At 40.3% G+C, this 27,737-nt stretch overlaps 1 protein-coding gene across 2 annotated transcripts in view; it reads right to left on the minus strand.

The window, feature by feature from the left end:
- Positions 1–2,670: 2,670 nt before the first annotated feature.
- The window catches only part of gabrb2a (gamma-aminobutyric acid type A receptor subunit beta2a), a 140,301-nt gene continuing 115,234 nt past the window's right edge, over positions 2,671–27,737 (minus strand). Inside the window, exons 8-10 of one of the 2 annotated variants that reach the window (XM_046324394.1) lie at positions 7,539–7,783; positions 7,077–7,217; positions 2,671–4,210 (exon numbers count right to left, since the gene is read on the minus strand). In XM_046324394.1, coding sequence (XP_046180350.1) covers positions 3,824–4,210; positions 7,077–7,217; positions 7,539–7,783 — 773 coding nt within the window. In that variant the 3' untranslated portion in view covers positions 2,671–3,823. The remainder of the gene's footprint in view (positions 4,211–7,076; positions 7,218–7,538; positions 7,784–27,737) is intronic. The other variant, XM_046324395.1, reaches the window with a different exon arrangement.

Here is a 27,737-nt window from a genome sequence, read left to right on the forward strand (position 1 = left end):
AATAGGTCTGGTATGGACTGAATAGGCCTGGTATTGACTGAATAGGCCTGGTATTGAGTGAATAGGCCTGGTATTGACTGAATAGGCCTGGTATTGACTGAATAGGCCTGGTATTGACTGAATAGGCCTGGTATTGACTGAATAGGCCTGGTATTGACTGAATAGGCCTGGTATTGACTGAATAGGCCTGGTATTGACTGAATAGGTCTGGTAGTGAATAGGCCTGGTATTGACTGAATAGGCCTGGTATTGACTGAATAGGCCTGGTATTGACTGAATAGGCCTGGTATTGACTGAATAGGCCTGGTATTGACTGAATAGGCCTGGTATTGACTGAATGGGCCTGGTATTCACTGAATAGGCCTGGTATTCACTGAATAGGCCTGGTATTGACTGAATAGGCCTGGTATTGACTGAATAGGCCTGGTATTGACTGAATAGGCCTGGTATTGGCTGAATAGACCTGGTATTGACTGAATAGGCCTGGTATTCACTGAATAGGCCTGGTATTGACTGAATAGGCCTGGTATTGACTGAATAGGCCTGGTATTGACTGAATAGGCCTGGTATTGGCTGAATAGGCCTGGTATTGACTGAATAGGCCTGGTATTGACTGAATAGGCCTATGATTGAACCAATTTTAAAAACACCCTCATCCTCCTATTTGTCCCATCAGCGTAAAGGGGCATGGTGATCATTAGTCATAATAATAAACCACAGTCACTTTTTAAAACATGAACTGTTCAGCACTGTTCAACATGAAGTATTTCAATGCAGCCGCTCCACAACAGTAGTTGTCATATCAGAAGGAGGGAGGAGAGGGAATGGATGGATCCAGTTCGAGTGGTGGTGGGTGTGGAGGAATGCAGTGAGTGTGTGAGAGGGTGCGGTGGAGTCAGAGGGATCTCTCTATTCTCTACTCTTGGCTTGTTGTGAGATAGGTTGGGACGGGGAAGGAGGGTTGCCCTGTCTGTCCGTCTGTCTGTCAGGCCCGTTGGCACCTAAGGACGATGGGCAACAGTGAGTCCAGCGAATGTCTGGATGGCTCTCTGCTGGATGGCCTGGGATGGTTGACTGGCTGGAAAGCTGGATGAGGCTCCACACGGAGTCATGTCCCAGCCCCACACCATAACAACCCCACTACTACCTGACTGGATGGATGCACTGCTGTATTCTGAACCCATTATAGAGAGAGAGAGAGAGAGAGAGAGAGATAGAGAGAGAGAGAGAGAGAGAGAGAGAGAGAGAGAGAGAGACAGAGAGAGAGAGAGAGAGAGAGAGAGAGAGAGAGAGAGAGAGAGAGCGAGAGCGAGAGCGAGAGCGAGAGCGAGAGAGAGAGAGAGAGAGAGAGAGAGAGAGAGAGAGAGAGAGAGAGAGAGGGAAAGAGAGAGGATTACATCTGCAGCCCTCATTTGCTTGTTTGCCTGTTCCCTCCCAAAGCCTCTATATACATACAGTCTCTCCCAGTCTTATCATGCATTTGGTAAATGAAATAATATATAGGCTGAATTGAGTTTTAATTGAATTTAGGTACATCTTCATAATGGCTGACAATCAATACACAAGTTATTTACATTAGTCATTATTATGAAATATTACAATTTGAATTTACAGGAACTTTGTAGAAAATATGATGATGATGCGTCATGGCAACGTGGTTGATTCACCTCGGGTCCTGTCACAGTCATTTCTGGAGAGAAAACAATGGTTTTGAGCCATGCATAAAAAGACGGATGTTTTATTAGAGTCTGGTAGATGGTAGAGCTTCAGTTTCCTCGCTGCTAAGTAGCTGCTTTTAAAAGTAGAAAGAAAAATGGGGAAAAATAAGAAATATAAACAAAGAATAAACTCCAAGAACAAAGTACAGTGTCAAGAAAAATTATATGTATATTATTTCCTTCAACAAATTTAAGATTTTTTCTTTTTATAATCTGGCCACGGTACATTTTACCTGTTAGTTAGACTGCAAAAAACAACAACAGACCCATTTAAATATATAATTCATTCATAATATTTATACATCTGGCTTTTCATGAATATTTAGTTTATAAAAATGGACCATGTCATTTACAACATGATTTTTAAAAACATTATATCTACAATTCATCAAAACATAAAACCTAATCACAATGGAACGTGTCAAAGTTCTAGAACCAATAAACTCTATTGATATGATTGTGGATTACTAGATTTATGCAGGAACTTTCATTACAATGAAAGATGGGCTTAGCTCTCTTGATGTCCATCAGCAATGTAAATAAGCACCCCCCCTGGGTAATAAATAAATAAAGCCATTCTCAATGTAAATAAGCACCCCCCAATGTAAATAAGCCCCCCCCCCCCTGGGTAATAAATAAATAAAGCCATTCTCAATGTAAATAAGCACCCCCCTGGGTAATAAATAAATAAAGCCATTCTCAATGTAAATAAGCACCCCCCTGGGTAATAAATAAATAAAGCCATTCTCAATGTAAATAAGCACCCCCCCCCCCTGGGTAATAAATAAATAAAGCCATTCTCAATGTAAATAAGCACCCCCCTGGGTAATAAATAAATAAAGCCATTCTCAATGTAAATAAGCACCCCACCCCCCTGGGTAATAAATAAATAAATCCATTCTCAATGTAAATAAGCACCCCCTGGGTAATAAATAAATAAAGCCATTCTCAATGTAAATAAGCATCCCCCCCCCCCTGGGTAATAAATAAATAAAGCCATTCTCACCCCTTGATGCCACCCACACTGGCAATGCAGAGGCAAGGGTTACACAGTACTGTCTCTCTCTGTTAAACCAGGGCAGTTTGATGTGATGGACTACTAGATTCTGTCAGTACAACAAAGTCAGGTCAAAAACACTTGGCAGGTCAGAGCTTCAAGATCCATGGTCGTACCATACTTTTAAATATGAAACCTTCATGGGAACTTCAATGGCCAGAATGGATGATGGGTCATGATCTCTAGGTTAAAGGTCACGAACCCACAAATTGGCAGGACAGAAACGGCAACACTGAAGACCCATTGGAATGTCCATAGAGAAGAGTGCGCCCTATTGACCATCTGCGGTACTATCACTTACAGTAGCCCATTGTTGTTGGTCCCCAATGGAACCCCAAGCTCAGCCTAAGCTACAGTATGGGGGGTGAAAAGAGTTCTGCAGACACTCTTTGCTACACAGAAGAAAAAACCTCAACTAGTTAAAAACTCAAATGCTTTGTGCTCCATCGATAAAGATGGAGACGCAGCAGAAATGAAATAGAAGCATGCTTTTTAAAGAACTACAGGAAAATATTTTAATCAAGGATGAACCCCTTTAAAACCCTCGAGAAAAGGTTTCCTGGATGCAGATAGCTCGGCTATGAACAAAATACATAGACTAAAACTAAACAAATACTTAAAGTATATGCAAACACAAGCATAAATATTGGATCCACAGAGAGTTAAGCTACAAATGACAAATATTAGAGTGATATATTGACATTTCTTCAGGATTAGGCACCATGTCTGTCTTTCTTGTCTTTTTAAAATCTCTCCTCTCCTCTGTTGACGTGTCAGTCAGTCATTAGAGGTTATTCCCAGATCATAAGTGTCACGGCAGATAGATGCTGTAGAAGAAGTGTTCGGGTGTAGAGCTCCTTCCTTCCAAAACTATTTTTCTCACATTTCTTTAAAAATGAATTAGCAAAATAATAGGTGTGCTCTCTCTCTCTCTCTCTCTCTCTCTCTCTCTCTCTCTCTCTCTCTCTCTCTCTCTCTCTCTCTCTCTCTCTCTCTCTCTCTCTCTCTCTCTCTCTCTCATCAATGATATCCCTCCATCCATCTCTCCTTAGTGAGCGTAGTAGAGCCAGTAGATCACGTTAAAGAAGGAGAACACGGTAGGGAAGATCATCCTGGACCACTTGTCGATAGAGTTCACATCAGCCAGGTCAGGGATGTTGACCTTGAGCTGCGAGGCCCGTCTCCGTAGGCGGGACTTCTTCTGGGTGGCGTGGCGCTCCAGGGCGCTGTGAGGTCCTCCACCGTAGTTCTGTCGGGCCATGGCGGCCCTACGGTACTGCAGCGTGGAGCTGTCGTAGGCCAGCATGGTGTTGCGCGGGTCACCCAGACCCCCAGGACCCAGGGACCTGGACAGCTCAGGAGGAACACCCCCCATCTCGTTCTTCATCTCCAGGGAACCAAACAGGATGTTGTCATCAGTCAGGGAGGTGGTCATCTATGATAGGAGGACGGGGGGAGGAAGAGGAGGGGCCGTGAGAGGAAGTGAATGTAGGCGTCATGTGTACGTCATCATAATCCATCCTGACTTCAAACATTTAAAAGATGGCTATATTTACGGACAGATAAAATGAGGCATGGTTCATCGGTCATCTTATTCTTAAATAATCTATGTTCACTTAAAATACTTGAAATGTCTATCTTTATGGTCAATTAAAAGGCACTATGTGTGTGTGTTTAAATAAGAATGTGTTTTTCTCTTAGTTATTAATTGAGGGGTTCATCACTTACAGTATTGTTCTGTGGTTGTACTAATGGGCCACATTTGATTTACAGTAGCAATGTAGAGCATAGTGTATTTACCATAAAATGTCATATTTAATTATAGATTATATTTATATAAATCAATAGCTAGTCATTACACATAAGTATATGAAGATACAATATATATATATATATATATATATATATACACACACACAGTACCCGTCAAAAGTTTGGACACACCTACTCATTCAAGAGTTTTAAATAACACATATGTAATCAAGTAGTAACCAAAAAAGTGTTAAACAAATCAAAATATATTTTATATTTGAGATTCTTCAAACTAGCCACCCTTTGCCTTGATGACAGCTTTGCATACTCTTTACATTCTCTCAACCAGCTTCATGAGGTAGTCGCCTGGAATGCATTTCAAATAACAGGTGTGCCTTGTTAAAAGTTCATTTGTGGAATATCTTTCCTTTTTAATGTGTTTCAGCCAATCTGTTGTGTTGTGACAAGGTAGGGATGGTATACAGAAGATGGCCCTATTTTGAAAAAATACCATGTCCACATTATGGCAAGAACAGCTCAAATAAGCAAAGAGAAATGATAGTCCATCATTACTTTAAGATGGTCAGTCAATCCAGAAAAGTTTATTAAAGTGTAGTTAAAAAAACCTTCAAGCGCTATGATGAAACTGTCTCTCATGAGGACCGCCACAGGAAAGGAAGAGTTACCTCGGCTGCAGAGGATAAGTTCATTAGTTACCAGCCTCAGAAATTTCAGCCCAGAAAATGCTTCACAGCGTTCAAGTAACCGACACATCTCAACCTCAACTGTTCAGAGGAGACTGTGTAAATCAGGCCGTCATGGTCAAATTGCTGCAAAGAAACCACCACTAAAGGGCACCAATAAGAAGAAGAGACTTGCTTGGGCCAAGAAACATGAGCAATGGACATTAAACCGGTGGGAATCTGTCCTTTGGTCTGATGAGTCAACCGTCGTGTCTTAGTGAGATGCAGAGTAGGTGAACGGATGATCTCCGCATGTGTGATTCTCACTGTGAAGCATGGAGGAGGAGGAGGTGTGATGGTGTCGGGGTGCTTTGCTGGTGACACTGTCTGTGATTTTATGTAGAATTCAAGACACACCTTACCAGCATGGCTACCACAGAATTCTGCAGGAATACACCATTGCATCTGGTTTGCACTTAGTGGGACTACAATTTGTTTTTCAACAGGACAATGACAAAACACACCTCCAGGCTGTGTAAGGGCTATTTGACCAAGAAGATGAGTGATGGAGTGCTGCATCAGATGACCTGTCCTCCACAATCACCTGACCTCAAAGCAATTGAGATGGTTTGGGATGAGTTGGACCGCAGAGTGAAGGAAAAGCAGCCAACAAGTGCTCAGCATATGTGGGAACTCCTTCAAGATGGTTGGAAAAGCATTCCAGGTGAAGCTGGTTGAGAGAATGTCAAGAGTGTGCAAAGCTGTCATCAAGGCAAAGGGTTGGCTACTTTAAAGAATTGTTGGTTACTACATGATTCCATTTGTTATTTTATTGTTTTGATATCTTCATTATTATTCTACAATGTAGAAAATAGTAAAAAAAATAAAGAAAAACTCTTGAATGAGTACTTTTGACTGGTACTGTATGTATATAAATACAAATCAACAGTTTCTCATGGAGAAATCATCTTCATTGTCATGTCAGAATTTCAGCCAGCATGTGGTTAACATTCTGTCTAGTCAGAACAAGACAAAACCAAGTAAACAAACAACGTAAACAAAAGGAAGAAATGTGAGAGGATAAAAGGTTGAGAGAAATAGTAATAAGGAAATATTGCAAAGATGAAGGAGAGGTTAAGGTTGATATTTCAGGGGTCAAATGTAGGTTTAGGTTAGGAGAGACGTTGTGAACACTGAGGAAGTGGATCGGATCAGAAGTTTCTTCATCCATAGCCTGACTTCTGAAGCAAACAAAACATCTCTAACTAAAAAAAATATTTTCAAACTTAATTAGTTGAAAAAACTCATTCTCAATTATATCTGTTGTTTGTACTCTGTTTCAAGGCCACTCAGTTGGACAAAACTCAGAATGAGAAATAAACGTCTCTCTTTTTCTTCTCTGAGCGATAATATGTCACTAACCATCTCATTTCCATTCAATTGCTTCACTTGTTATTTAGGAGTTTTATCAATTGACCTCAGATATACATTTTTCTGTCACACCAATATTAACTTTGGAGTAGCTTGCAATTACAACCAGCATTTCCTGTCCCTTCACTTTTTAGGTTTCCCATCACTTTGAGGTGTATAATATATTGACTGAGACGTAGGGCTGCGTCCCAAACGCTGTAATTCACTTAACAATGACGTTGACGTGTTTGTCAGGAAAATGCATGAAGAGCAAATCAAGAGAAGGGAAAAAACACACAATGGTGGGAAGTGATGATTAAAGTTGCCTTTAAAAATCTATAGAATCAAATTAAAAGAAATGCACAAAAAATACTACAGTATTTTCCTCTGATCGGGGGGTGTTGATTCAGATTGATGACATTTGTTAAAGTTTTGACTTTCAAAACCTTCCAGTACCTTATTTCTTTGCTCGCCTAGTCCTAATGCGGCATCGTCCACAAAGATGGGATCCCACATCGTGTCATACGCCTCAATTTCCCTCTGTTTCATTCTGGCATACAGAGCATCATCTCTCTGAACTACATTTCCCACCATCCACTGCAAGCATACAAAATCAGCACTGTTACCATGGAGAAATCGCAGCTTGCTGTCAGATGTTGTCAGATCCTGGTCTAACTATTAAGTATTTTCATTGAACTGTGATTGATAGATACACATGGCTACACCAATGGGACAGGGAGGTGTAGTTGAGCCCTAGTAAAGGACATCAAGTCAACAGTTGATCACAGAAGCATCACATAAACCTTGAGAGAAAGAATAACCTGTGTTCTCCAACTGCATCCGACACCACATTACACCATCAACACAACCTCTCTAGAACAATCTGTCCCTACTCCCTTCCCATCCGGAGACACCAACCTTATTGGGGTCGGGTCGGAGTTTCTCGTTGTTGACGACGGCTAGTTTCTCGGCGGCCCTCTTCTGCCTCTGGGGCCCCCGTCCGAAGAAGATGTAGTTGACGAAGGCGTACTCCAGCAGGGCCAGGAAGACGAACACGAAGCAGCCCATCAGGTACATGTCTATGGCCTTGACGTAGGGGATCTTAGGGAGCGTCTCTCTCAGATGGGTGTTGATGGTGGTCATGGTCAACACCGTGGTGATACCTGGGGATCACATTTTACCTTTACAATCACTGTAATCACCAAAATAATGGATCAATTATTATGTGTCAGGTGTGTTTCAGGTGTGTGTCAGGTGTGTCTCAGGTGTGTGTCAGGTGTGTCTCAGGTGTGTCTCAGGTGTGTGTCAGGTGTGTCTCAGGTGTGTGTCAGGTGTGTCTCAGGTGTGTGTCATGTGTGTCTCAGGCGTGTCTCAGGTGTGTGTCAGGTGTGTGTCAGGTGTGTGTCAGGTGTGTCTCAGGTGTGTGTCAGGTGTGTCTCAGGTGTGTGTCAGGTGTGTCTCAGGTGTGTGTCAGGTGTGTCTCAGGTGTTTGTCAGGTGTGTGTCAGGTGTGTGTGTGTCAGGTGTGTCTCAGGTGTGTGTCAGGTGTGTCTCAAGTGTGTCTCAGGTGTGTCTCAGTTGTGTGTCATGTGTGTCTCAGGTGTGTGCCAGGTGTGTCTCAGGTGTGTGTCAGGTGTGTCTCAGGTGTGTGTCAGGTGTGTCTCAGGTGAGTCTCAGGTGTGTCTCAGGTGTGTGTCAGGTGTGTCTCAGGTGTGTGTCAGGTGTGTGTCAGGTGTGTCTCAGGTGTGTGTCAGGTGTGTGTCAGGTGTGTGTCAGGTGTGTCTCAGGTGTGTCTCAGGTGTGTGTCATGTGTGTCTCAGGCGTGTCCCAGGTGTGTCTCAGGTGTGTGTCAGGTGTCTGTCAGGTGTGTCTCAGGTGTGTGTCAGGTGTGTGTCAGGTGTGTGTCAGGTGTGTCTCAGGTGTGTCTCAGGTGTGTGTCAGGTGTGTGTCAGGTGTGTCTCAGGTGTGTGTCTGGTGTGTCTCAGGTGTGTGTCAGGTGTGTCTCAGGTGTGTCTCAGGTGTGTGTCAGGTGTGTCTCAGGTGTGTCTCAGGTGTGTGTCAGGTGTGTCTGAGGTGTGTCTCAGGTGTGTGTCAGGTGTGTCTCAGGTGTGTCTCAGGTGTGTGTCAGGTGTGTGTCAGGTGTGTCTCAGGTGTGTGTCAGGTAAGTCGCTCTGGATAAGAGCGTCTGCTAAATGACTTAAATGTAAATGTAAATGTGTGTCTCAGGTGTGTCTCAGGTGTGTCTCAGGTGTGTGTCAGGTGTGTGTCAGGTGTGTCTCAGGTGTGTCTCAGGTGTGTGTCATGTGTGTCTCAGGCGTGTCTCAGGTGTGTCTCAGGTGTGTGTCAGGTGTGTCTCAGGTGTGTGTCAGTTGTGTCTCAGGTGTGTGTCAGGTGTGTCTCAGGTGTGTCTCAGGTGTGTGTCAGGTGTGTCTCAGGTGTGTCTCAGGTGTGTGTCAGGTGTGTCTCAGATGTGTCTCAGGTGTGTGTCAGGTGTGTCTCAGGTGTGTGTCAGGTGTGTCTCAGGTGTGTGTCAGGTGTGTGTCAGGTGTGTCTCAGGTGTGTGTCAGGTGTGTCTCAGGTGTGTCTCAGGTGTGTCTCAGGTGTGTGTCAGGTGTGTCTCAGGTGTGTCTCAGGTGTGTCTCAGGTGTGTGTCAGGTGTGTCTCAGGTGTGTGTCAGGTGTGTCTCAGGTGTGTCTCAGGTGTGTGTCAGGTGTGTCTCAGGTGTGTCTCAGGTGTGTCTCAGGTGTGTGTCAGGTGTGTCTCAGGTGTGTGTCAGGTGTGTCTCAGGTGTGTCTCGGGTGTGTCTCGGGTGTGTGTCAGGTGTGTCTCAGGTGTGTCTCAGGTGTGTCTCAGGTGTGTGTCAGGTGTGTCTCAGGTGTGTGTCAGGTGTGTCTCAGGTGTGTCTCAGGTGTGTCTCAGTTGTGTGTCATGTGTGTCTCAGGTGTGTGCCAGGTGTGTCTCAGGTGTGTGGCAGGTGTGTCTCAGGTGTGTGTCAGGTGTGTCTCAGGTGAGTCTCAGGTGTGTCTCAGGTGTGTGTCAGGTGTGTCTCAGGTGTGTCTCAGGTGTGTCTCAGGTGTGTGTCAGGTGTGTCTCAGGTGTGTCTCAGGTGTGTGTCATGTGTGTCTCAGGTGTGTCTCAGGCGTGTCTCAGGTGTGTGTCAGGTGTGTGTCAGGTGTGTCTCAGGTGTGTCTCAGGTGTGTCTCAGGTGTGTGTCAGGTGTGTCTCAGGTGTGTCTCAGGTGTGTGTCAGGTGTGTCTCAGGTGTGTGTCAGGTGTGTGTCAGGTGTGTCTCAGGTGTGTCTCAGGTGTGTGTCAGGTGTGTCTCAGGTGTGTCTCAGGTGTGTGTCATGTGTGTCTCAGGTGTGTCTCAGGCGTGTCTCAGGTGTGTGTCAGGTGTGTGTCAGGTGTGTCTCAGGTGTGTCTCAGGTGTGTCTCAGGTGTGTGTCAGGTGTGTCTCAGGTGTGTCTCAGGTGTGTGTCAGGTGTGTCTCAGGTGTGTCTCAGGTGTGTCTCAGGTGTGTCTCAGGTGTGTGTAAGGTGTGTCTCAGGTGTGTGTCAGGTGTGTCTCAGGTGTGTCAGGTGTGTGTCAGGTGTGTGTCAGGTGTGTGTCAGGTGTGTGTCAGGTGTGTCTCAGGTGTGTGTCAGGTGTGTCTCAGGTGTGTCTCAGGTGTGTGTCAGGTGTGTCTCAGGTGTGTCTCAGGTGTGTGTCAGGTGTGTCTCAGGTGTGTGTCAGGTGTGTCTCAGGTGTTTCTCAGGTGTGTGTCAGGTGTGTCTCAGGTGTGTCTCAGGTGTGTCTCAGGTGTGTGTCAGCTGTGTCTCAGGTGTGTGTCAGGTGTGTCTCAGGTGTGTCTCAGGTGTGTGTCATGTGTGTCTCAGGCGTGTCTCAGTTGTGTCTCAGGTGTGTGTCAGGTGTGTGTCAGGTGTGTCTCAGGTGTGTGTCAGGTGTGTCTCAGGTGTGTGTCAGGTGTGTCTCAGGTGTGTGTCAGGTGTGTCTCAGGTGTTTGTCAGGTGTGTGTCAGGTGTGTGTGTGTCAGGTGTGTCTCAGGTGTGTGTCAGGTGTGTCTCAGGTGTGTCTCAGGTGTGTCTCAGGTGTGTCTCAGTTGTGTGTCATGTGTGTCTCAGGTGTGTGCCAGGTGTGTCTCAGGTGTGTGTCAGGTGTGTCTCAGGTGAGTCTCAGGTGTGTCTCAGGTGTGTGTCAGGTGTGTCTCAGGTGTGTGTCAGGTGTGTGTCAGGTGTGTCTCAGGTGTGTGTCAGGTGTGTGTCAGGTGTGTGTCATGTGTGTCTCAGGCGTGTCCCAGGTGTGTCTCAGGTGTGTGTCAGGTGTCTGTCAGGTGTGTCTCAGGTGTGTGTCAGGTGTGTGTCAGGTGTGTCTCAGGTGTGTGTCTGGTGTGTCTCAGGTGTGTGTCAGGTGTGTCTCAGGTGTGTGTCAGGTGTGTCTCAGGTGTGTCTCAGGTGTGTCTCAGGTGTGTGTAAGGTGTGTCTCAGGTGTGTCTCAGGTGTGTGTCAGGTGTGTCTCAGGTGTGTGTCAGGTGTGTCTCAGGTGTGTCTCAGGTGTGTGTCAGGTGTGTGTCAGGTGTGTCTCAGGTGTGTGTCAGGTGTGTCTCAGGTGTGTGTCAGGTGTGTCTCAGGTGTGTCTCAGGTGTGTGTCAGGTGTGTCTCGGGTGTGTCTCAGGTGTGTGTCAGGTGTGTCTCAGGTGTGTGTCAGGTGTGTCTCAGGTGTTTCTCAGGTGTGTGTCAGGTGTGTCTCAGGTGTGTCTCAGGTGTGTGTGTCTCAGGTGTGTGTCAGCTGTGTCTCAGGTGTGTGTCAGGTGTGTCTCAGGTGTGTCTCAGGTGTGTGTCATGGTGTGTCTCAGGCGTGTCTCAGTTGTGTCTCAGGTGTGTGTCAGGTGTGTGTCAGGTGTGTCTCAGGTGTGTGTCAGGTGTGTCTCAGGTGTGTGTCAGGTGTGTCTCAGGTGTGTGTCAGGTGTGTCTCAGGTGTTTGTCAGGTGTGTGTCAGGTGTGTGTGTGTCAGGTGTGTCTCAGGTGTGTGTCAGGTGTGTCTCAGGTGTGTCTCAGGTGTGTCTCAGGTGTGTCTCAGTTGTGTGTCATGTGTGTCTCAGGTGTGTGCCAGGTGTGTCTCAGGTGTGTGTCAGGTGTGTCTCAGGTGTGTGTCAGGTGTGTCTCAGGTGAGTCTCAGGTGTGTCTCAGGTGTGTGTCAGGTGTGTCTCAGGTGTGTGTCAGGTGTGTGTCAGGTGTGTCTCAGGTGTGTGTCAGGTGTGTGTCAGGTGTGTGTCATGTGTGTCTCAGGCGTGTCCCAGGTGTGTCTCAGGTGTGTGTCAGGTGTCTGTCAGGTGTGTCTCAGGTGTGTGTCAGGTGTGTGTCAGGTGTGTCTCAGGTGTGTGTCTGGTGTGTCTCAGGTGTGTGTCAGGTGTGTCTCAGGTGTGTGTCAGGTGTGTCTCAGGTGTGTCTCAGGTGTGTCTCAGGTGTGTGTAAGGTGTGTCTCAGGTGTGTCTCAGGTGTGTGTCAGGTGTGTCTCAGGTGTGTGTCAGGTGTGTCTCAGGTGTGTCTCAGGTGTGTGTCAGGTGTGTGTCAGGTGTGTCTCAGGTGTGTGTCAGGTGTGTCTCAGGTGTTTGTCAGGTGTGTGTCAGGTGTGTGTGTCTCAGGTGTGTGTTAGGTGTTCAAAGGAGTCTAAATCAGCTACAGTTTCTATCTGAATCTATATGTGATAACGGACCAGAATAACCCCGTCTCCTCCTGGTACAGGGTCGGGAACCAGCCAACTGTGACATGAGTATTAAACAAGTGCATAGTAGCGTTGTAGTTTGGCACCTTTATAGACCTAATGAACCCATACATACATATAGATCCTCATTCTACAGAGTTAATGAACCCATACGGACATATAGATCCTCATTCTACAGACCTAATGAACCCATACATACATATAGATCCTCATTCTACAGACCTAATGAACCCATACAGACATATAGATTCTCATTCTACAGAGTTAATGAACCCATACGGACATATAGATCCTCATTCTACAGACCTAATGAACCCATGTGTGTGTGTGTATGCGTGCATGCCTACGTGCGTGCGTCTGTGTGTGCACACGTGTGTATCTGAGCATTGGGTCAAATTCCAGGGGACCAACCACATGTTTCAGGAAGCTACAGACACCGTGTCTGTAAGTATAAGAAGCAGCCCAGTGTTAGCCCCTTTAACCATGTGGGAGGTGTCCCAAAAGACACTCTATTCCCCACATAGTGCACTACTTTTTCTAATCAGATCCCAATGGTGGTTCTGGTCAAAGGTTAAGCACTATATCGGGAATAGGGTGTAATTTGATACGCAACCTTGGTATTAGTCACGGCACGATTCACCTGCGTATATTAGACCAATACCCCCACTGTGTTTGATACATTAGTCACCTGTGTTAAAAGACCAATACACCCACTGTGTTTCATACTCTAGTCATCTGTGTTATTAGACCAATACACCCACTGTGTTTCATACTCTAGTCATCTGTGTTATTAGACCAATACACCCACTGTGTTTCATACTCTAGTCCTCTGTGTATATTAGACCAATACACCCACTGTGTTTGATACATTAGTCACCTGTGTTAAAAGACCAATACACCCATTGTGTTTCATACTCTAGTCATCTGTGTTATTAGACCAATACACCCATTGTGTTTGATTTGTTAGTCATCTGTGTATATTAGACCAATACACCCATTGTGTTTGATTCGTTAGTCATCTGTGTTATTAGAGGCGCTCATTTGGACAATAAAGGGTCAATAACAGACACAGGTCATTGGACTGAGACGCTCATTAGAACCTTATCCTCATCAAGTATATGACATCATTTTCGGCCAATAATCTAGGTTACTGTATCACAAATCATTCACAGTATGAACATGATTGTTATTAGGATCAAGGTGCATCTATCTAACATCTATCTAACTGCAATCGTAGCTGGTTTAGGGTAGAATATGAATGCTTCTACTCTTTCTTTCGTAAGTCACCTATGAACAACAACGCATGTTCTACACAACATTTTAGAACGATGCAAACACTATGACAACAACGTATGTTCTACACTATGACAACAACGCATGTTCTAACACTATGACAACAACGTATGTTCTAACACTATGACAACAACGTATGTTCTAACACTATGACAACAACGTATGTTCTAACACTATGACAACAACGTATGTTCTAACACTATGACAACAACGTATGTTCTAACACTATGACAACAACGTATGTTCTACACTATGACAACAATGTATGTTCTAACACTATGACAACAACACATGTTCTAACACTATGACAACAACGTATGTTCTAACACTATGACAACAACGTATGTTCTACACTATGACAACAATGTATGTTCTAACACTATGACAACAACACATGTTCTAACATTATGATGACAACGCATGTTCTAACACTATGACAACAACACATGTTCTACATTATGACAACAATGTATGTTCTAACACTATGACAACAACACATGTTCTAACACTATGACAACAACACATGTTCTAACACTATGACAACAACGTATGTTCTAACACTATGACAACAACGTATGTTCTAACACTATGACAACAACGTATGTTCTACACTATGACAACAATGTATGTTCTAACACTATGACAACAACACATGTTCTAACATTATGACAACAACGCATGTTCTAACACTATGACAACAACACATGTTCTACACTATGACAACAATGTATGTTCTAACACTATGACAACAACACATGTTCTAACAGTATGACAACAACGCATGTTCTAACACTATGACAACAACGTATGTTCTACACTATGACAACAATGTATGTTCTAACACTATGACAACAACACATGTTCTACACTATGACAACAACGTATGTTCTAACACTATGACAACAACGCATGTTCTAACACTATGACAACAACGCATGTTCTAACACTATGACAACAACGCATGTTCTACACTATGACAACAACGCATGTTCTAACACTATGACAACAACGTATGTTCTAACACTATGTTCTAACACTATGACAACAACGTATGTTCTAACACTATGACAACAACGTATGTTCTAACACTATGACAACAACGCATGTTCTACACTATGACAACAACGTATGTTCTAACACTATGACAACAACGCATGTTCTAACACTATGACAACAACGCATGTTCTACACTATGACAACAACGTATGTTCTAACACTATGACAACAACGTATGTTCTAACACTATGACAACAAGTAAGTTCTAACACTATGACAACAACGTATGTTCTACACTATGACAACTACGCATGTTCTAACACTATGACAACAACGCATGTTCTAACACTATGACAACAACGCATGTTCTACACTATGTTCTAACACTATGTTCTCACACTATGACAACAACGCATGTTCTAACACTATGACAACAACGTATGTTATAACACTATGACAACAACGTATGTTCTAACACTATGTTCTAACACTATGACAACAATGTATGTTCTAACACTATGTTCTAACACTATGACAACAACGTATGTTCTAACACTATGTTCTAACACTATGACAACAACGCATGTTCTAACACTATGACAACAACGTATGTTCTAACACTATGACAACAACGTATGTTCTAACACTATGACAACAACACTATGTTCTAACACTATGACAACAACGCATGTTCTAACACTATGACAACAACACTATGTTCTAACACTATGACAACAACGCATATTCTAACACTATGACAACAACACTATGTTCTAACACTATGACAACAACGTATGTTCTAACACTATGACAACAACGTATGTTCTAACACTATGACAACAACGTATGTTCTAACACTATGACAACAACGTATGTTCTACACTATGACAACAACGCATGTTCTAACACTATGACAACAACGTATGTTCTAACACTATGACAACAACGTATGTTCTACACTATGACAACAACGCATGTTCTAACACTATGACAACAACGTATGTTCTAACACAATGACAACAACGTGTGTTCTAACACTATGACAACAACGTATGTTCTAATACTATGACAACAACGCATGTTCTAACACTATGACAACAACGCATGTTATAACACTATGACAACAACATATGTTCTAACACTATGACAACAACGTATGTTCTAACACTATGACAACAACGCATGTTCTACACTATGTTCTAACACTATGTTCTAACACTATGTTCTAACACTATGACAACAACGCATGTTCTAACACTATGACAACAACGTATGTTCTACACTATGACAACAACGCATGTTCTACACTATGACAACAACGCATGTTCTAACACTATGACAACAACGTATGTTCTACACTATGACAACAGCGCATGTTCTACACTATGACAACAACGTATGTTCTAACACTATGACAACAACGTATGTTCTACACTATGACAACAACGTATGTTATAACACTATGACAACAACGTATGTTATAACACTATGACAACAACGCATGTTATAACACTATGACAGAAACGTATGTTATAACACTATGACAACAACGCATGTTATAACACTATGACAACAACGTATGTTCTAACACTATGTTCTACCCTATGACAACAACGCATGTTCTACACTATGACAACAACGTATGTTCTAACACTATGACAACAATGCATGTTCTAACACTATGACAGAAACGTATGTTATAACACTATGACAACAACGTATGTTCTAACACTATGTTCTACACTATGACAACAACGCATGTTCTACACTATGACAACAACGTATGTTCTAACACTATGACAACAACACATGTTCTAACACTATGACAACAACACATGTTCTAACACTATGACAACAACGTATGTTCTAACACTATGACAACAACGTATGTTCTAACACTATGACAACAACGTATGTTCTACACTATGACAACAATGTATGTTCTAACACTATGACAACAACACATGTTCTAACATTATGACAACAACGCATGTTCTAACACTATGACAACAACACATGTTCTACACTATGACAACAATGTATGTTCTAACACTATGACAACAACACATGTTCTAACAGTATGACAACAACGCATGTTCTAACACTATGACAACAACGTATGTTCTACACTATGACAACAATGTATGTTCTAACACTATGACAACAACACATGTTCTACACTATGACAACAACGTATGTTCTAACACTATGACAACAACGCATGTTCTAACACTATGACAACAACGCATGTTCTAACACTATGACAACAACGCATGTTCTACACTATGACAACAACGCATGTTCTAACACTATGACAACAACGTATGTTCTAACACTATGTTCTAACACTATGACAACAACGTATGTTCTAACACTATGACAACAACGTATGTTCTAACACTATGTTCTAACACTATGACAACAATGTATGTTCTAACACTATGACAACAACACATGTTCTAACATTATGATGACAACGCATGTTCTAACACTATGACAACAACACATGTTCTACATTATGACAACAATGTATGTTCTAACACTATGACAACAACACATGTTCTAACACTATGACAACAACACATGTTCTAACACTATGACAACAACGTATGTTCTAACACTATGACAACAACGTATGTTCTAACACTATGACAACAACGTATGTTCTACACTATGACAACAATGTATGTTCTAACACTATGACAACAACACATGTTCTAACATTATGACAACAACGCATGTTCTAACACTATGACAACAACACATGTTCTACACTATGACAACAATGTATGTTCTAACACTATGACAACAACACATGTTCTAACAGTATGACAACAACGCATGTTCTAACACTATGACAACAACGTATGTTCTACACTATGACAACAATGTATGTTCTAACACTATGACAACAACACATGTTCTACACTATGACAACAACGTATGTTCTAACACTATGACAACAACGCATGTTCTAACACTATGACAACAACGCATGTTCTAACACTATGACAACAACGCATGTTCTACACTATGACAACAACGCATGTTCTAACACTATGACAACAACGTATGTTCTAACACTATGTTCTAACACTATGACAACAACGTATGTTCTAACACTATGACAACAACGTATGTTCTAACACTATGACAACAACGCATGTTCTACACTATGACAACAACGTATGTTCTAACACTATGACAACAACGCATGTTCTAACACTATGACAACAACGCATGTTCTACACTATGACAACAACGTATGTTCTAACACTATGACAACAACGTATGTTCTAACACTATGACAACAACGTAAGTTCTAACACTATGACAACAACGTATGTTCTACACTATGACAACTACGCATGTTCTAACACTATGACAACAACGCATGTTCTAACACTATGACAACAACGCATGTTCTACACTATGTTCTAACACTATGTTCTCACACTATGACAACAACGCATGTTCTAACACTATGACAACAACGTATGTTATAACACTATGACAACAACGTATGTTCTAACACTATGTTCTAACACTATGACAACAATGTATGTTCTAACACTATGTTCTAACACTATGACAACAACGTATGTTCTAACACTATGTTCTAACACTATGACAACAACGCATGTTCTAACACTATGACAACAACGTATGTTCTAACACTATGACAACAACGTATGTTCTAACACTATGACAACAACACTATGTTCTAACACTATGACAACAACGCATGTTCTAACACTATGACAACAACACTATGTTCTAACACTATGACAACAACGCATATTCTAACACTATGACAACAACACTATGTTCTAACACTATGACAACAACGTATGTTCTAACACTATGACAACAACGTATGTTCTAACACTATGACAACAACGTATGTTCTAACACTATGACAACAACGTATGTTCTACACTATGACAACAACGCATGTTCTAACACTATGACAACAACGTATGTTCTAACACTATGACAACAACGTATGTTCTACACTATGACAACAACGCATGTTCTAACACTATGACAACAACGTATGTTCTAACACAATGACAACAACGTATGTTCTAACACTATGACAACAACGTATGTTCTAATACTATGACAACAACGCATGTTCTAACACTATGACAACAACGCATGTTATAACACTATGACAACAACATATGTTCTAACACTATGACAACAACGTATGTTCTAACACTATGACAACAACGCATGTTCTACACTATGTTCTAACACTATGTTCTAACACTATGTTCTAACACTATGACAACAACGCATGTTCTAACACTATGACAACAACGTATGTTCTACACTATGACAACAACGCATGTTCTACACTATGACAACAACGCATGTTCTAACACTATGACAACAACGTATGTTCTACACTATGACAACAGCGCATGTTCTACACTATGACAACAACGCATGTTCTAACACTATGACAACAACGTATGTTCTACACTATGACAACAACGTATGTTATAACACTATGACAACAACGTATGTTATAACACTATGACAACAACGCATGTTATAACACTATGACAGAAACGTATGTTATAACACTATGACAACAACGCATGTTATAACACTATGACAACAACGTATGTTCTAACACTATGTTCTACCCTATGACAACAACGCATGTTCTACACTATGACAACAACGTATGTTCTAACACTATGACAACAATGCATGTTCTAACACTATGACAGAAACGTATGTTATAACACTATGACAACAACGTATGTTCTAACACTATGTTCTACACTATGACAACAACGCATGTTCTACACTATGACAACAACGTATGTTCTAACACTATGACAACAACACATGTTCTAACACTATGACAACAACACATGTTCTAACACTATGACAACAACGTATGTTCTAACACTATGACAACAACGTATGTTCTAACACTATGACAACAACGTATGTTCTACACTATGACAACAATGTATGTTCTAACACTATGACAACAACACATGTTCTAACATTATGACAACAACGCATGTTCTAACACTATGACAACAACACATGTTCTACACTATGACAACAATGTATGTTCTAACACTATGACAACAACACATGTTCTAACAGTATGACAACAACGCATGTTCTAACACTATGACAACAACGTATGTTCTACACTATGACAACAATGTATGTTCTAACACTATGACAACAACACATGTTCTACACTATGACAACAACGTATGTTCTAACACTATGACAACAACGCATGTTCTAACACTATGACAACAACGCATGTTCTAACACTATGACAACAACGCATGTTCTACACTATGACAACAACGCATGTTCTAACACTATGACAACAACGTATGTTCTAACACTATGTTCTAACACTATGACAACAACGTATGTTCTAACACTATGACAACAACGTATGTTCTAACACTATGACAACAACGCATGTTCTACACTATGACAACAACGTATGTTCTAACACTATGACAACAACGCATGTTCTAACACTATGACAACAACGCATGTTCTACACTATGACAACAACGTATGTTCTAACACTATGACAACAACGTATGTTCTAACACTATGACAACAACGTAAGTTCTAACACTATGACAACAACGTATGTTCTACACTATGACAACTACGCATGTTCTAACACTATGACAACAACGCATGTTCTAACACTATGACAACAACGCATGTTCTACACTATGTTCTAACACTATGTTCTCACACTATGACAACAACGCATGTTCTAACACTATGACAACAACGTATGTTATAACACTATGACAACAACGTATGTTCTAACACTATGTTCTAACACTATGACAACAATGTATGTTCTAACACTATGTTCTAACACTATGACAACAACGTATGTTCTAACACTATGTTCTAACACTATGACAACAACGCATGTTCTAACACTATGACAACAACGTATGTTCTAACACTATGACAACAACGTATGTTCTAACACTATGACAACAACACTATGTTCTAACACTATGACAACAACGCATGTTCTAACACTATGACAACAACACTATGTTCTAACACTATGACAACAACGCATATTCTAACACTATGACAACAACACTATGTTCTAACACTATGACAACAACGTATGTTCTAACACTATGACAACAACGTATGTTCTAACACTATGACAACAACGTATGTTCTAACACTATGACAACAACGTATGTTCTACACTATGACAACAACGCATGTTCTAACACTATGACAACAACGTATGTTCTAACACTATGACAACAACGTATGTTCTACACTATGACAACAACGCATGTTCTAACACTATGACAACAACGTATGTTCTAACACAATGACAACAACGTATGTTCTAACACTATGACAACAACGTATGTTCTAATACTATGACAACAACGCATGTTCTAACACTATGACAACAACGCATGTTATAACACTATGACAACAACATATGTTCTAACACTATGACAACAACGTATGTTCTAACACTATGACAACAACGCATGTTCTACACTATGTTCTAACACTATGTTCTAACACTATGTTCTAACACTATGACAACAACGCATGTTCTAACACTATGACAACAACGTATGTTCTACACTATGACAACAACGCATGTTCTACACTATGACAACAACGCATGTTCTAACACTATGACAACAACGTATGTTCTACACTATGACAACAGCGCATGTTCTACACTATGACAACAACGCATGTTCTAACACTATGACAACAACGTATGTTCTACACTATGACAACAACGTATGTTATAACACTATGACAACAACGTATGTTATAACACTATGACAACAACGCATGTTATAACACTATGACAGAAACGTATGTTATAACACTATGACAACAACGCATGTTATAACACTATGACAACAACGTATGTTCTAACACTATGTTCTACCCTATGACAACAACGCATGTTCTACACTATGACAACAACGTATGTTCTAACACTATGACAACAATGCATGTTCTAACACTATGACAGAAACGTATGTTATAACACTATGACAACAACGTATGTTCTAACACTATGTTCTACACTATGACAACAACGCATGTTCTACACTATGACAACAACGTATGTTCTAACACTATGACAACAACACATGTTCTAACACTATGACAACAACACATGTTCTAACACTATGACAACAACGTATGTTCTAACACTATGACAACAACGTATGTTCTAACACTATGACAACAACGTATGTTCTACACTATGACAACAATGTATGTTCTAACACTATGACAACAACACATGTTCTAACATTATGACAACAACGCATGTTCTAACACTATGACAACAACACATGTTCTACACTATGACAACAATGTATGTTCTAACACTATGACAACAACACATGTTCTAACAGTATGACAACAACGCATGTTCTAACACTATGACAACAACGTATGTTCTACACTATGACAACAATGTATGTTCTAACACTATGACAACAACACATGTTCTATATGACAACAACGTATGTTCTAACACTATGACAACAACGCATGTTCTAACACTATGACAACAACGTATGTTCTAACACTATGACAACAACGCATGTTCTAACATGACAACAACGCATGTTCTAACACTATGACAACAACGTATGTTCTAACACTATGTTCTAACACTATGACAACAACGTATGTTCTAACACTATGACAACAACGTATGTTCTAACACTATGTTCTAACACTATGACAACAATGTATGTTCTAACACTATGACAACAACACATGTTCTAACATTATGATGACAACGCATGTTCTAACACTATGACAACAACACATGTTCTACATTATGACAACAATGTATGTTCTAACACTATGACAACAACACATGTTCTAACACTATGACAACAACACATGTTCTAACACTATGACAACAACGTATGTTCTAACACTATGACAACAACGTATGTTCTAACACTATGACAACAACGTATGTTCTACACTATGACAACAATGTATGTTCTAACACTATGACAACAACACATGTTCTAACATTATGACAACAACGCATGTTCTAACACTATGACAACAACACATGTTCTACACTATGACAACAATGTATGTTCTAACACTATGACAACAACACATGTTCTAACAGTATGACAACAACGCATGTTCTAACACTATGACAACAACGTATGTTCTACACTATGACAACAATGTATGTTCTAACACTATGACAACAACACATGTTCTACACTATGACAACAACGTATGTTCTAACACTATGACAACAACGCATGTTCTAACACTATGACAACAACGCATGTTCTAACACTATGACAACAACGCATGTTCTACACTATGACAACAACGCATGTTCTAACACTATGACAACAACGTATGTTCTAACACTATGTTCTAACACTATGACAACAACGTATGTTCTAACACTATGACAACAACGTATGTTCTAACACTATGACAACAACGCATGTTCTACACTATGACAACAACGTATGTTCTAACACTATGACAACAACGCATGTTCTAACACTATGACAACAACGCATGTTCTACACTATGACAACAACGTATGTTCTAACACTATGACAACAACGTATGTTCTAACACTATGACAACAACGTAAGTTCTAACACTATGACAACAACGTATGTTCTACACTATGACAACTACGCATGTTCTAACACTATGACAACAACGCATGTTCTAACACTATGACAACAACGCATGTTCTACACTATGTTCTAACACTATGTTCTCACACTATGACAACAACGCATGTTCTAACACTATGACAACAACGTATGTTATAACACTATGACAACAACGTATGTTCTAACACTATGTTCTAACACTATGACAACAATGTATGTTCTAACACTATGTTCTAACACTATGACAACAACGTATGTTCTAACACTATGTTCTAACACTATGACAACAACGCATGTTCTAACACTATGACAACAACGTATGTTCTAACACTATGACAACAACGTATGTTCTAACACTATGACAACAACACTATGTTCTAACACTATGACAACAACGCATGTTCTAACACTATGACAACAACACTATGTTCTAACACTATGACAACAACGCATATTCTAACACTATGACAACAACACTATGTTCTAACACTATGACAACAACGTATGTTCTAACACTATGACAACAACGTATGTTCTAACACTATGACAACAACGTATGTTCTAACACTATGACAACAACGTATGTTCTACACTATGACAACAACGCATGTTCTAACACTATGACAACAACGTATGTTCTAACACTATGACAACAACGTATGTTCTACACTATGACAACAACGCATGTTCTAACACTATGACAACAACGTATGTTCTAACACAATGACAACAACGTATGTTCTAACACTATGACAACAACGTATGTTCTAATACTATGACAACAACGCATGTTCTAACACTATGACAACAACGCATGTTATAACACTATGACAACAACATATGTTCTAACACTATGACAACAACGTATGTTCTAACACTATGACAACAACGCATGTTCTACACTATGTTCTAACACTATGTTCTAACACTATGTTCTAACACTATGACAACAACGCATGTTCTAACACTATGACAACAACGTATGTTCTACACTATGACAACAACGCATGTTCTACACTATGACAACAACGCATGTTCTAACACTATGACAACAACGTATGTTCTACACTATGACAACAGCGCATGTTCTACACTATGACAACAACGCATGTTCTAACACTATGACAACAACGTATGTTCTACACTATGACAACAACGTATGTTATAACACTATGACAACAACGTATGTTATAACACTATGACAACAACGCATGTTATAACACTATGACAGAAACGTATGTTATAACACTATGACAACAACGCATGTTATAACACTATGACAACAACGTATGTTCTAACACTATGTTCTACCCTATGACAACAACGCATGTTCTACACTATGACAACAACGTATGTTCTAACACTATGACAACAATGCATGTTCTAACACTATGACAGAAACGTATGTTATAACACTATGACAACAACGTATGTTCTAACACTATGTTCTACACTATGACAACAACGCATGTTCTACACTATGACAACAACGTATGTTCTAACACTATGACAACAACACATGTTCTAACACTATGACAACAACACATGTTCTAACACTATGACAACAACGTATGTTCTAACACTATGACAACAACGTATGTTCTAACACTATGACAACAACGTATGTTCTACACTATGACAACAATGTATGTTCTAACACTATGACAACAACACATGTTCTAACATTATGACAACAACGCATGTTCTAACACTATGACAACAACACATGTTCTACACTATGACAACAATGTATGTTCTAACACTATGACAACAACACATGTTCTAACAGTATGACAACAACGCATGTTCTAACACTATGACAACAACGTATGTTCTACACTATGACAACAATGTATGTTCTAACACTATGACAACAACACATGTTCTACACTATGACAACAACGTATGTTCTAACACTATGACAACAACGCATGTTCTAACACTATGACAACAACGCATGTTCTAACACTATGACAACAACGCATGTTCTACACTATGACAACAACGCATGTTCTAACACTATGACAACAACGTATGTTCTAACACTATGTTCTAACACTATGACAACAACGTATGTTCTAACACTATGACAACAACGTATGTTCTAACACTATGACAACAACGCATGTTCTACACTATGACAACAACGTATGTTCTAACACTATGACAACAACGCATGTTCTAACACTATGACAACAACGCATGTTCTACACTATGACAACAACGTGTTCTAACACTATGACAACAACGTATGTTCTAACACTATGACAACAACGTATGTTCTAACACTATGACAACAACGTATGTTCTACACTATGACAACTACGCATGTTCTAACACTATGACAACAACGCATGTTCTAACACTATGACAACAACGCATGTTCTACACTATGTTCTAACACTATGTTCTCACACTATGACAACAACGTATGTTCTAACACTATGACAACAACGTATGTTATAACACTATGACAACAACGTATGTTCTAACACTATGTTCTAACACTATGACAACAATGTATGTTCTAACACTATGTTCTAACACTATGACAACAACGTATGTTCTAACACTATGTTCTAACACTATGACAACAACGCATGTTCTAACACTATGACAACAACGTATGTTCTAACACTATGACAACAACGTATGTTCTAACACTATGACAACAACACTATGTTCTAACACTATGACAACAACGCATGTTCTAACACTATGACAACAACACTATGTTCTAACACTATGACAACAACGCATATTCTAACACTATGACAACAACACTATGTTCTAACACTATGACAACAACGTATGTTCTAACACTATGACAACAACGTATGTTCTAACACTATGACAACAACGTATGTTCTAACACTATGACAACAACGTATGTTCTACACTATGACAACAACGCATGTTCTAACACTATGACAACAACGTATGTTCTAACACTATGACAACAACGTATGTTCTACACTATGACAACAACGCATGTTCTAACACTATGACAACAACGTATGTTCTAACACAATGACAACAACGTATGTTCTAACACTATGACAACAACGTATGTTCTAATACTATGACAACAACGCATGTTCTAACACTATGACAACAACGCATGTTATAACACTATGACAACAACATATGTTCTAACACTATGACAACAACGTATGTTCTAACACTATGACAACAACGTATGTTCTACACTATGTTCTAACACTATGTTCTAACACTATGTTCTAACACTATGACAACAACGCATGTTCTAACACTATGACAACAACGTATGTTCTAACACTATGACAACAACGCATGTTCTACACTATGACAACAACGCATGTTCTAACACTATGACAACAACGTATGTTCTACACTATGACAACAGCGCATGTTCTACACTATGACAACAACGCATGTTCTAACACTATGACAACAACGTATGTTCTAACTATGACAACAACGTATGTTATAACACTATGACAACAACGTATGTTATAACACTATGACAACAACGCATGTTATAACACTATGACAGAAACGTATGTTATAACACTATGACAACAACGCATGTTATAACACTATGACAACAACGTATGTTCTAACACTATGTTCTACCCTATGACAACAACGCATGTTCTACACTATGACAACAACGTATGTTCTAACACTATGACAACAATGCATGTTCTAACACTATGACAGAAACGTATGTTATAACACTATGACAACAACGTATGTTCTAACACTATGTTCTACACTATGACAACAACGCATGTTCTATGACAACAACGTATGTTCTAACACTATGACAACAACGTATGTTCTAACACTATGACAACAACGCATGTTCTAACACTATGACAACAACGTATGTTCTAACACTATGACAACAACGCATGTTCTAACACTATGACAACAACGCATGTTCTAACACTATGACAACAACGCATGTTCTACACTATGACAACAATGCATGTTCTAACACTATGACAACAACGTATGTTCTAACACTATTTTCTAACACTGACAACAACGTATGTTCTAACACTATGACAACAACACATGTTCTATGACAACAACGTTGTTCTAACACTATGACAACAACGCATGTTCTAACACTATGACAACAACGCATGTTCTAACACTATGACAACAACGTATGTTCTAACACTATGACAACAACGCATGTTCTAACACTATGACAACAACGCATGTTCTAACACTATGTTCTAACACTATGACAACAACGTATGTTCTAACACTATGACAACAACGTATGTTCTAACACTATGACAACAACGCATGTTCTACACTATGACAACAACGTATGTTCTAACACTATGACAACAACGCATGTTCTAACACTATGACAACAACGCATGTTCTACACTATGACAA

The sequence above is a fragment of the Oncorhynchus gorbuscha genome, linkage group LG23 (genome assembly GCF_021184085.1).
Source record: "Oncorhynchus gorbuscha isolate QuinsamMale2020 ecotype Even-year linkage group LG23, OgorEven_v1.0, whole genome shotgun sequence".
In the NCBI taxonomy this organism is placed as follows: domain Eukaryota; kingdom Metazoa; phylum Chordata; class Actinopteri; order Salmoniformes; family Salmonidae; genus Oncorhynchus; species Oncorhynchus gorbuscha.